Source organism: Parathielavia appendiculata, assembly GCF_033297405.1.
Source record: "Parathielavia appendiculata strain CBS 731.68 unplaced genomic scaffold N657scaffold_2, whole genome shotgun sequence".
In the NCBI taxonomy this organism is placed as follows: domain Eukaryota; kingdom Fungi; phylum Ascomycota; class Sordariomycetes; order Sordariales; family Chaetomiaceae; genus Parathielavia; species Parathielavia appendiculata.
In genome coordinates this window covers 2279119-2291443 of record NW_026944221.1, presented here as the reverse complement: position 1 = coordinate 2291443, position 12325 = coordinate 2279119, and the positions used below count along the sequence as shown (strand labels likewise).

General features: G+C 56.5%; 4 protein-coding genes across 4 annotated transcripts; 1 reads left to right on the top strand and 3 right to left on the bottom strand.

Annotated features, from left to right (window-relative positions):
* Positions 1-168: 168 nt before the first annotated feature.
* N657DRAFT_564886 (uncharacterized protein) lies at positions 169-1488 on the bottom strand (the record flags this gene model as incomplete). The annotated part of the gene is made up of 3 exons (XM_062788322.1): positions 169-254; positions 332-589; positions 675-1488. 3 exons carry the CDS (start codon positions 1486-1488, stop codon positions 169-171), a joined length of 1158 nt encoding a protein of 385 aa, XP_062651246.1.
* A 4630-nt stretch (positions 1489-6118) lies between these two features.
* On the bottom strand, positions 6119-7339 carry N657DRAFT_641473 (uncharacterized protein). Its single transcript, XM_062792152.1, has 2 exons — positions 6442-7339; positions 6119-6374 (listed from the first exon to the last, which is right to left on the bottom strand). The coding sequence occupies exons 1-2, from the start codon at positions 7301-7303 to the stop codon at positions 6283-6285; spliced, it is 954 nt and encodes a 317-aa protein (XP_062651245.1). The 5' UTR covers positions 7304-7339; the 3' UTR covers positions 6119-6282.
* A 233-nt stretch (positions 7340-7572) lies between these two features.
* N657DRAFT_641472 (eEF1-gamma domain-containing protein) lies at positions 7573-9521 on the top strand. The gene is made up of 4 exons (XM_062792151.1): positions 7573-7678; positions 7742-7928; positions 8162-8210; positions 8264-9521. The coding sequence occupies exons 1-4, from the start codon at positions 7649-7651 to the stop codon at positions 9222-9224; spliced, it is 1227 nt and encodes a 408-aa protein (XP_062651244.1). The 5' UTR covers positions 7573-7648; the 3' UTR covers positions 9225-9521.
* On the bottom strand, positions 9409-11531 carry N657DRAFT_212658 (HAD-like protein). The gene is made up of 2 exons (XM_062786257.1): positions 11361-11531; positions 9409-11305 (listed from the first exon to the last, which is right to left on the bottom strand). Exon 2 carries the CDS (start codon positions 11175-11177, stop codon positions 9618-9620), a length of 1560 nt encoding a protein of 519 aa, XP_062651243.1. The 5' UTR covers positions 11178-11305; positions 11361-11531; the 3' UTR covers positions 9409-9617.
* Positions 11532-12325: the final 794 nt, after the last annotated feature.

The following is a 12325-nucleotide window of genomic DNA, read 5'->3' as shown; positions in this document are numbered from 1 at the left end:
AACACAAGCCCGCTGGAGCACACGGTGCGCTGGACGTTGACAAACTGTCGAAATGAAAATAAAGCATGAGTAATACAGCCCCGGAAGGGGTAGGCAACAGGACGAACGACACCCGAGAGCCAAGCCAGGGTCGACCGGCCGCTCAGGAACTCACTGTAATTGTGTGGCTCAGCGGCGATTGTTGCTAGAACTCCCCTCGCCGCCGCCACCGGACGCGCTGGAAGGGCTGTAAAGGTCCAAACACTCGCCCAAAACTAGCATTGGATAGTCAGCAAATGCGCGCCCATGCGCCGCAGGCGCGAGGTGGACAAGGGAGCAAAGGGAGACGCACTCTCCACGATCTGTTCTTCCCACACGCCATACTGGTAATCCACAAGCCCGTGCCGCTCGATGCTGTCGCACATCCTGACCAACTCGTCGCCCATCTTTTGCAAGCCTTCTTGAGGGACCAGGCTCTGAGGGCGCTGCAAGGGCTGTCCCGCCTCCATCATCTCTTTCTGTTTCTGAAGCAGGGCGAGCCAGGCATGGTTGAAGTCATTCCACATCTTGATTCGCTCGTCGTGTAGTTGCTGGTTATCAGAAGTGAAGCCTAGCGGTGGAGAGAAAGAGACCCCGTCAGCCATGGTCCTATCGTTGGGCCTGAGATAAACAAGCACATGTTCGTTCAAACATACCTAGCTCCACAACATGCGACAAGAGCCAATCCGAGAGTCTCAGGAGGGACTCGCCGGCCGTCGCTAGCACGCCACCCCGGATGTTTCGAAAACACTCCCTCAACGCCGCCATGTAGTTGTTGAACCCTTCCTCGAGACCCGGAGCGGGGTACTCTGCATCCATCCTCACGTCGGCGGCGGGCGTTGTTTGCGAAGCCATCCCTCCAATGGCAGCCATGCTCCCGGCGGAATAGCCATGCAAGCCGGGCTGCTGATATACCTGTGGCGTGCTGGGAGATGCTGTCTGGGCCTGCAGGCCGGGTCCGGCCGCCGCCGCATTGGTTGGCTCGCTTGGAAAGTAAGGGGTCGTGACATCCGTCGCCAACATCGGCAGTCCTGCAGCCTGCCGCGATGGATACTGCTGGCTCGTATCGTACACGGCAGCGCTCTGTGGCCCGCCCGTCTGCTGAACGTTGTACATCATGGCCGGTGTGTACGAGCCGCCATAGCTTTGGGCCGCCTGCCGCGAGTCCGGCTGCCCGTAATCGGCTGTGGATTGGTGGTAGCCCATCGCACCTTGCGCCATCGCCGTCGCTGGGTAACCCGTTGGCGATGTATCCTGATAGTACCCGCTGTAGCCAGTCCCGCCACCCATTCCCCTAGTCCCGGATGGTGTTGTGCCGAGGGGCGCCGGCGCCCTAAACCTCTCTCCTTGGGTTCCCGGGAACGGCCGCCGTTGCTGCGATTGCTCATGCAACGGGTGGTGAGGCCGCGAACTGGGAGGTGGGTAGGTGGGCGGTTCATTCTGCCTCCTTTGGCCCCTGTTGTCGTCCATCCCTCAAAGTCCGAAGCCCGACTCCGCGAGCGAAGTCGCCCTGGCGAACCAATCCTCCTCTCTATCTATGACTGGATCGAATTTTCGACGCAGGAACCGGACTGGGCGGCGATCTTGATATAGAATCGGCAAACCCCCTGAAGATTCTTGACGTCGCGAAACGGCAGCGAATGCCGGCGCGCCCAGTGCTTGCGAAATTGGGGTTTAAATAAGAGTCACTGCAACCGACCCAAACACCGAATGCGAAAACGAGGCCGATTCGAAATGCTCCAGACACGTCGAACTGTTCGTGTTCCAAGTATCACACCGATGAGTCGTTATAGCCGAGCGCCGCGATGTCGCACGTATGGGCTTCAAGCGACCTGGTTTGTTGCGTGCTGTCCTCAAAGATGATGGCTGATACAAGCTGCCGATGGATTCGACCGAGCCTCGAGTCAAAGACACCTTGTTGCCTCGCGAGTCAAAAGTGGGGATGACGAAACTCGACCAAGGCTGGAAGTGACTGGGAAGTGCTTGTTCCCGACTATTAGGGTTGTGTGCAGAGACGGCGCAGAGACGGGAGACTGGGAAACCCTGAATCCAGAGCTCGACAGAGGATTGGAGAGGCGTTGGACCCTCGCACGGATCTTCGGCGATGGACAAACAGGCAGATGTCGTAGTTAAGTGTTCGGAAGGATTCCAAAAGCCGCGCAGTGGTAGTTATTCGGTTTGCCCTTTAGGGATTTGCCAGCATTCTTCGGCTGCGTACCAGTCCCTATTCGCGAAAAGGGTAGCCAGTGCTGGGCGTTTGCCTGCTTGGAGCCGGCGGTAGAAGAGTTTTTGGTGACGGATAGCTCAAGACAGGGGACCGTCGTCTTGTAGAGCGGGCTGGGAACCTGGTTCGTCACTTATACTGGGGATAAAGCGTGTGCTCTCTGCGCAGTCGTCAGCAGCTATATCTGACCGAGTATACAGCTCCGCTGCAACGACGTTCCTCTTGTTCGCGCGGCCAGGTTGGAAAGGAGGATTGAAGAGAAGTGGCCCGCTGCTAAGGACGACGCAGTCCAAGCCTGGACAAGGACCGAAACTGCAGCGAGAGACGAGAGCAACTTGACGATGGCGTGGAGGAAGAATATTTCGCTGGTGGCCGGTGTCGTTTAAGTCTTCTACCAATGCGGAATGGTACCTTGATCAGTTTCGGGGCCGATTTGTTGAACTCGTCGAGGACATTGGCGCCGCCCCGCACAACCGAGCTCCTAGCGTCGCAGACACGTCTTGATGAGCGGACCCGGTTGATGAGCAGTGACTGTTGCTTGGCTCAGACATGGGAGGTGTGTATCGAACGGGTGATTCGGCGTGCCAGTCGAATCCGCCGAGAGATTCACAGCGACACCACCCCACCTTTCGAGAACAACAAGGAAGGCACCTTGCGCCCACTCGACTGGAAGGGTCGTGCGGATCGGCAACGGGAAGCTTGCCAAGCCGAAATGTCTCGCAGCCGGCGCAGAGCCCGAGGAAGTGTCCGTTGAAGCGCGGGGTTAAGTCGTGACCGACGGGTAGGTTTTGAGTTATCAGACCTTGTCTGAGTGAGATCCGGGAATATCGCTGTGAAAAGCGGATCAAGCGGAAGGTGGATGAGAAGTGTAAGATCGCTAGCCAAGTGGCCCGGGCTACCGGATACAGGCGATGTGTTGCCGGAAGGAGTCTGTTTGCGGATAGCTTCCAAGCCAGCCCGGTGCCTGCTCTGCACTGTCTACCTTATCCCAAAGATGCTGGGCTGGGTGTCTCGACGAGCTCAGTGAGAACGTTGGACGACCACCTCAAGCGTGTGGCCCAGCTGGCGGATATGGTGCTATGGCCTTCCGACTCAGACGCACAGGTTTCGCAAGGTAGCCGCACGGTGTCCACGTTTCGCCGTTGCACATATAAATCTTGTTGAAATTACTGTTATTGTGTGTGTCTGAGGGTTTTTTATCCATGTCCATGCGACTGACCTAGGAATGCGCGGTTGGTTGCAGGCCCGCCTGATCGGGATGCACTCCGATGTGCGTGGCTCGTGGCAGGAGCAGGGCCGATGCCAATCTTGAGATCATGGACAAGGGTTCGAGGCATGAAGAGACATGGGCCCATTTTCTGGGGACGGCCATCGCCGAGAGAGGAGAGAGGCAGCCACCGGGGCGGAAGGCACAGCCAGGCAAAACCGGGCCTCGCTAGTGTGATTCCTGTGAGAGGTTTGGAGGAGCTAAGGAGCTCAAGAAAGGTCTAAATCGAACAAGCGAGCCAGGAGCACATGGCATGCAGGGTCCGGTAGACAACGAATCCCGTGAACAAAGAAAGCAGCAGGCAGACCAAACCTGACCTCTCCGGGTCCTCCTAAGCAATGTGACAGGGTCCAGGCTGTTGCCATCTGCGTCAACAGACATCCATTGGGACCCAGCTGTTATTTGTCGGACCCTTCCTGTTGCTTGCAATGCTCAATTCCACGCAGTCACCTCACTACACCTACCCCTTGCACGTAAGGTCACCAAGCCTGAGGTAGGTATGGAAGGTACTGGTACTTTGCACACTATGGGTTCTCGGTTCAGTCGGTCGCGTCGTGCTGCTTCTCGTATCTCTGCGAACCTGAGACCATTGATTCATGGAGTTGTGGTGTTGCCATGTCTGGCAGCGCTGCTTATGGCGTCCGCCCACTTGCCTCCCTTCCAGTCTATGCTATACCTTTGGCCAAAAGGAGGAAACCCAGCTGAGAGGCCGTGACAAAAGGAAAAGCAAAAGGACCTTACGGCTCTGTACACAGCTGAGGCAGCAATCTTTCAGTCGAGCAACTAAACCGAGACCAATTCTCGAGCCACTCCAAAGCCCTTGACAGTACCTAATGCAGGTACAGGTCCTTCGTCGCCAAGTCCAATACAAGGAAGAGCCGGATGCCCCTGGCTGCTCTCTCATGGCGACGTCAGAATGAGGTGAAAATGTGCGGCAAAGATCCAATCAAGAATTCGGAAGGGGCCCGTCGAATCGTTTGAGCGGCGAAATTTCTTGCAGAATTCTAGAAAGCTTTACCGCCGGCGCTTTGGTTGGCCGAGGTACTCGTACAAAGGGCAACAATGATTCTGGTTGGCAGAGCTTCGTCAATGAAGGACGTCGCTCAATGAACCCAGATCCTTGCCCATGACAAGGATGGGCATGGACTGTCGTCAAGTCAGAGTCGTTGAATGTGCATTGCAGATCCTGTCTGTGCGCAGGTGGGTCCAGTCTCAGAAGCCTGGAGGGCAACCAAGCAAATCTGCTTCTGGAACCTTTTCCATTTGCCGAACAACTTTGTTCTTCTTAGACATCGGGCCCTCGACCGAACCAGGGTCCCGATCCCGTCGCATGAGGATCACATTAGCCGGCAGCCATTCGAGCCATCCCATCTTCGTCAAATCTCAGACTCGCCGCTCACCATTGATCCCTGTTGGTGCGGATATGCTCTAGATCTAACCCGATCCCTCTACAAGACACCATACTTTAGCTGGCCGTGTTATGGGATTGCAGAGACCGTTCTCCCTCGCGCGCGGAGCATGGTCTCGACGCTTGACCGACGTCTTTGACGTGGCTTGGCGTAACGGATCAAATCTTCAATACCGGGGTCATTTCGTAGAAGCCCAGGCCCAATCGCATCACGTTCAGCTACACTAGCGGGACAAACCCGACATTGGAAGGGACATGGTAACTTATAAACGGCAGTGCTGCACTGCTGCAGGTCTGCAGTTCACGTGTTGCCCAGTTAGGGTAAATCGACCGGCCATATTCGGAGATCTCAGTCTCAGAAAAGCGACCGTTATTAACATTTGTCGATCGTCTGATGTGAGGCTAACGGTGTCGTTTTGGCATTGTCGGCCAAGTCGGAGTTCCACGGCCGACCTGTGGAGTGCGACAGAGATGGTGACTGTCCACGGAGACAAGCTGCGTGTCAGGCTGGTCAACGCGGCGGCCAGCGTACAGCGAAGATCTAATCGTTTTAGCTGCCAAATCTCCAGGAAAGAGGAGAACCAACCTTGTAGCTGCCGATATATTGGTAGAGATAAATCTACTTCCACTCCGAACCGCTAGCCGGCGCAATGCCATAACAGCAAACCTCGCTCGGGTAGGCATACACGGCCTATCGCTTCCAGATGGTCGCTCTGCGATGACACGTCTCATTAATGCAGAGTCGTACCCAGAATCCCCAGACCAGATGTGTAGCCGGGCGCCGAAGGACTGCCCAGCTCATGCTTCTGGCAATGGAGAGTCTAACATCATGGTGCCGCTTACCGCTCTGATTCATGTCTTGGAAGGGAGTCCTTTGCATTCCCGCCCGTGAGAGCTAGTTGCGGGCACAGAACGAGTCCGCGGGCCTTGAGCTCGTCGACGAAGGCGTTGGTATCGCAGCATAAACAGTGTCGTGTTCCTCGCCCATATTTCGTACTGCATATGCAGAGTTCCCGGATCCTCGTTGTCAACGGCGGCTCTGACAGCACACCTTCCCACCCACTCTGACCATCTGAGACCGTTTTCAAGCAGCCTGGCCTAGGCGTTCAATGCCGCATTGACCCGCCTCGAACCCTTTCTGTCGAGAAGCGAGGACAAGTCGGGGTCAACTCGGTGACGGATGTGGACCTTGAAAAAAAAAAGCAAGCTCGATGCCTTGTATTGTACAATCATTTGTGATTCGGTTGTTACAGAAACAGTGCTGACAACAAGGAAAACATGGACAGTAACCATCTCTAGGGGGACCTGCTAGGGAGACCAGGTCCATGCAAACCCAAAAGCGCACAGCGGCCCGCTTGGCCAGAACTATCTCTTGACCCATGTAGGTCCCTTTCTGGCCTTGACACGCCCATGCTTCTTCCTCTCCACTCTCCTTGGGTCGCGGGTGACACAGCCGGCTGCAAATGATGGTTAGCAGGGTCCTCAATGCGTCGAACAGACACCCCAAAACAGCTGGTTGCTCACCTTTCCTCAACGCAGGCTTCAGAGCAGGCTCGTGGGCTATCAGAGCCTTCGCAATCGCCAGGGTGAGCGCTTCCGCCTGACCGGTGGTGCCGCCCCCCTCAACTCGTGCCCACACATTGTACTTGTCAATGCGATCCGTCGCATGCAGAGCCCAAACCGCGCTTTCCCTGTCATGCACCCGGCCAAAATAATCCGCCAGCGTCTTTCCGTTGACCAGAACCTGGCCGTCGCCCTCAACAACAAATGCCCTAGCCGTTGAAGACTTGCGCTTGCCAACTCCTAGCGCTCGCCCAAACTTGTCGATGGGTATCGGAGCAGGGCGATTGAGGAACCCCTGCACGTCTCGCTTGAAGTCCTCGAGCGCTTCCTTCACGATATCCGGTTTCAGGTCGGGGTGGATTTGATGCAACCTCTTGAGGATCGCGAGGCAGTTGACGTAGTCGGTTGCCTTCACCGGCTCGCCGATCGACCGCCTAAGATCTGGCAGGCTCTTCCAAACAACCTGCTCCGCGTCGGCCGGTGGAACCACGGGAAGATTGCTGTAGGTCCTGGCCAGCTTGTCGAGGGCGAGATAGCGGTCGTTGAAGGTCGGCGTACGCGAAAAATACGACGCGGACACGGGGACCGCGCGGGCATGTTGGGCGATCCGGTAGCGCTTAGCCAGTTGTTTGATGTCGATCTCTTCGGCGGCAGTGATGGAGAGGCTCGTCTCGGCCGGGGCCGGCTCGGTGGACAGGCGTCTCGAGCCGCCGTTCAGCCGTAGGGACCAGAATTGCTGTTCGAGCGGTGGCGGCCTCTTGCCATTGAGTGTCCTGGTGACGCCACGAAGGGCAGAGGTAAACCCTTGTCTTGAAGAAGCCATTATCTCGCACGGGCGTCACCCGTCGTCATTCTCGCGGTCGCGTAGGAGAGTCGTCGGCCGGGATCAGTTTTGGCTGTGGCGGAACAATCCGCAGCAATTTTTCCAGACCCTCAAAGGGGAGGAGCTCGAGCCGGATTGCGGCCCGGTCGCGGGCCTCAGCCTCGCAGTCCATTTAGGAATGGGCTGGCGTTGGAGCTTGACAACAGTAACCCCACCTCAACTACCCCGCCACATAAATTTTCTGAAATCACCTTTCCCGCCCATTGGCAGCTTCCTTTGCCCGACACCCTCCCTCACGAACCATTCCAGTTTTCCTCCCAGATCGGTATTGCATCGCAAGCAAATATGGCGTTCGGAAAGCTCTACACCTACGCGGTATGTTATGGGGTCCTCAAGATGTGCGCACTTTGTGGGCTTCGCTGACTTGTTGGGATTCAGAACAACTCCCGCTCCACGGCTATCCGCGCCGTTGCGAAGGCCAACGGCCTCGAGCTCACGGAGGTCGAGGTTGATACCAAGAATCCGTCCGAGGAATTCGTCAAGGCCAACCCCATTCACAAGGTCCCGACGTTCGTCGGCGCCGATGGCTTCGTCCTCACCGAGTCCATTGCCATCGCGGTCTACGGTACGTTGCGTCATCTCACTTTGATGTGCTGCCCAATGCCCCGCTCTCGCCATGCCATCTTGGCTCCCATGTTGCCTCGCCCACACGACAATGATGACCGAGACATTTCAGTAACAGTTATCCCTATCTGAAAACAACGGTGTTGACTTAGTTCTAACTTCTGACTGTCTGCCTTTTTTGCCTGGATTGTTACTGCATGTGCGTTTGTGAGCTCGGTGCTGACAATTAGACAGTCACCTCCCAGAACGAGAAGACCACCCTACTCGGCAAGACCAAGCAGGAGTAAGCTCAGATGTCTGACTTTTGAAGTGCCTTCTTGCTAACAGTGCCGGTAGCTATGCCTCCATCCTGAGATGGATGTCCTTCTTCAACAGCGAGGTGCTGCCCAAGCTCGGCAGCTGGTTCAGCCCTCTCCTTGGCAAGGAACCCTACAACAAGAAGTCCGTCGAGGACGCGCAGAAGGCCACTCTTAGGGCCATTTCGGTCGTCGAGGCTCACCTCCGCGACAACACCTACCTCGTGGGTGAGCGTATCACCCTCGCTGACCTTTTCGCCACCGGCCTCATTGCCCGCGGCTTTGAGTTCTTCTTCGACAAGGAGTGGCGCCAGAAGAACCCTAATGTCTCGCGCTGGTACGAGACCGTCTACAACCAGCCCATCTACTCGGCTGTTACCCCCGAGTTTGCTCTTCTTGATACCCCCAAGTTGACCAATGTCCCCCCCAAGAAGCCTGAGCAGCCCAAGAAGGAGGCTCCCAAGCCGGCTGCCAAGCCCGCGGCCGAGGAGGAGGAGCCGGTGGAGGCTCCCAAGCCCAAGCACCCTCTCGAGGCCCTTCCTAAGGCTTCCATTCCGCTCGATGAGTGGAAGCGCCAATACTCCAACAAGGACACCCCCGAGGCCCTCAAGTGGTTCTGGGAAAATATGAACTTCGACGAGTACTCGCTCTGGAAGGTTGGGTACAAGTACAACGATGAGCTCACCATGACTTTCATGTCCAACAACCTCATCGGTGGCTTCAACAACCGCCTGGAGGCATCCCGCAAGTACCTCTTCGGCTGCGCGTCCGTCTATGGCCAGAACAATGACTCGGTCATCGAGGGCGCGTTCGTCATCCGCGGCCAGGACTACCTGCCCGTCTTTGACGTCGCTCCCGACTATGAGAGCTACGAGTTCACCAAGCTCGACCCTACCAAGTCCGAGGATCGTGAGTTCGTCGAGGCTCAGTGGTCTTGGGATAGGCCCACCACTGTCAACGGCAAGGAGTACAAGCATGCCGCCGGCAAGGTCTTCAAATGAGTTAAAAAAAAAACATCAGGAGCATCACGGGCCGGCAGCGGCGGTGTGCTAGACTATGGGATATGACTGATGATCGGGAATGTACGGGGGATCGGGACGGGTTCGGATCCGCTGGTGGTTTATTGTGCTTTGTTAGCTATCACCGGCAGTCAAGTCGAGCATGAATTGAGCCGACAAAATAGACACTAGGTACCGCATCTGCGGGGCCTCTTGCTGAATGAGAATCAATGTCCCTCCTTGGTGTACCTAACGCCCAACAAAATCCATCGGAGACTGGTCCTTGTCCTCAATGCCAGGGGTAATCGGGTGTCTCTACACAACTCCAAACTTATAACAACAGTGTTGAACTTGTAACCCAAAAAATGCTCTCTCCATCTCTCTTTTCTCCCGCCCCTAATTCTTCTCCTGAATAACAGCCACCGGCTGTCTACCGCGCATCGTGAAGGGCTTGACTCTGATGTAGGTGCTGACGTCTGTGTACATGGCCAGGGCGTCGAGATAGTCCTCGACCAGCGGCAGCACCTGCGGATTCTCCTTCAGGTCGCCCGCGAACTCGGGCAGCGTGACGGCATTGTGCGGCTCGCTGCGCGCCTTCTCGGCGCTGTCGTCGATCAGCACCGTGTTGCCCTGGTCCCAGACGGCGCCCTGCGCCGCCTGCGGGTGCGAACCGCCCACCACGGGGTCCTCCCACAGCCGCGTCAACCGCTTGTAGCACTGCGTCCGCCGGTTGTAGTCGTCGGCGCTCAGGCCGAACCGGTCGCGACCCCAAACCGCGACGACGCGCGACAGGTACTCGGCGGGCAGGAGCTGCTCGCACATGCGCCTGACATTTTCGGGGCGCGCCGACGACCAGATGACGACGTGGTGCTTGTCTATGCAGCGCTGGAGGAAGGTCTTGGCGAGGGGCCGCTCGACGAAGCTGAAGGCGTTGCGCTTGTGCGGGCGGTAGAGGAGGGTGCCGTTGAGGTCAATGACGACGAGAATCGGTTTGGGCTTGTCCAGGCGGCAGGGGACGAAGGAGGCGCAGCGGAGGTATTCGTCCGTGGGGTTCGGGATGCCGCCTGACGCGGCGGACGGGGCCGAGATGGCGTCCCGCTCGTTGGAGGTGGGTTCGCGCCGGTGGTTGCTGGGATTTACTGCGGAGGGCGGGGCAGGTCTTTTGGTGGCCTTGGCCTTGTTGGTGTTGGGGTTCGTGTTGACGCCGGTAGTGGCAAGGTTGGGAACCTGGGAGGGGTGGTTAGGACGCAATGGCCGGATCGGAAGGGAGGTTGAGATGGGTGCCCCGGCGTTGAGGGCATTGTTCTGCCGAACCGGTCTGGTGGCGCCAAAGGGGCCAACGGCCTGGTTATTCATGGGAAAGGCCAGCGGCCGATCTTCTGGAAACGTCCATGTTGGCGCAGGCGGAGGTCGAGGCGGTTTTGGAGAGGTGGCTGCTCGCCGTCGTCGGTTACGCGACGGCCTGTACTCTCTGTCGTTCGCATCATCACGCCAATTCCCGCCATCAATCTGCCGATTCTGCTGGCTGGTCCGAGGTGGACCGAAGGGGGACGCTGGTCGATAGAAATCGCCCTGGCCACGGCTTCGGCCCTCGTTCTGTCGACGATTTGGGCTGACTTGAGGAAAAGGGTCCCGAGAGGCTGGCTGAGCGGACGTCCCTTGGCCACCAGGGTCTCTCCCATCATTCTGCGGGCGAAACTGGCTAGCCTGAGAGAAGGCGGGCTGAGGCATGGGCTGGGTGAAGGGTGCGCCACCTCGGCCTCTGCCGTTAATCTGCTGACGCTGCCGGTTTGTTTGGGAGAAAGGATGTTGGGATGTCGCCTGATTCCAACTAGGATTGAAGTTGAAAGGCGGGTTGGATGGCATGCCAAAGAACGGGTTGAAACCCCGCGGCATTGGAGGAGCGTACCCTCCCTGCCCGTGTTGGCTCCAACCCCAGGGTTGAGTTGGGTCCATGGTCGCTGGCTGTATAAAAGAAGTGACCCTAGAGAACGGGTTACTTTCAACGGAGGATATCCTATTCAGAAGAATGTCTAGCTTCACCCAGCTCAGACAAGACCCTCCCTCTCCAGAAAGCGCTAACACTGGTCAATGATTAGTGACTGATACAACAGAAGGAGGACTGCTTGCGTGTACTACCTCACTGTATCTGTGATTGCTGTCCTTCTGGGAGAACCCGGAAACTGAGGCCGAATGGTGACCCCTTGTGAACAGCTATGACTGAGTCTCTTGGATAATCGACAGGCTGCCCAGGTTGGGTTTTGATGGTATTAAGTATGAAGGTACGCGCCGGACATTGTTTAGCGTGATGAGCTGGTTGTATAATAAGAGATGATATCAGTGACTTCTTGGATGGAGCAACAAGGTGCGGTGAAAAGAGAGGCGAAAGGGCGGTTTGTCGTTTTCTCATTTCAGAAGAGTTTGTTGCAAAGGCTGTGGTGCCTGATTTGCCTCCTGCTTTGGACCAACCGCGGTTCGACAAGATTTTATGTGCATCGATCAAACGGACCACAGTTTCAAGCTTTTTTTCTGCTGGAATCTGGCGGTTCATCTGAACATGTCCCGTCTCATCACACATGAGAAAGGAAGGGGGGCTTGGGTTGGAATCAAATGAAATTCTGCCCACGTGACAGCGCCTGCCCCTCGCCATATATAACCCTGATTTTGACCTTGAGCCCTGATATTTTCCTCTTGACCAGCGTTTTTAACGCATTTCTGCCCAACGCACTTCAGCACCCGTCAGGTCATTCATCTCGAATGAGGTACACAGCAAGCCGGTCAGAGTTGGGTCCTGAGCCCTCCAAACGAACGAGTACTTGGTTACCGATACACGGTAAGCACAGGCCGTCATGTGGATTTGAGACTAAATCACCATCAAGAAATCCTATTTTTCATTGCTCCTGGCAAGGCAAGCCCGGTCAGATTGTCGAATGAAACAAGAAATATCGCTCAATTATTCGTATAAGGTTCGAAACCGAAGAATATGCCACCAGCGCCCAGAAACGCCTCCGTCATGCAGCAGATATCCTCCGAAATACCGTCATACAGTCTCACTGTCTCTCTCTGTTCTCCAGCCGCGGTCGCGATTTACTTGGCATAGAACC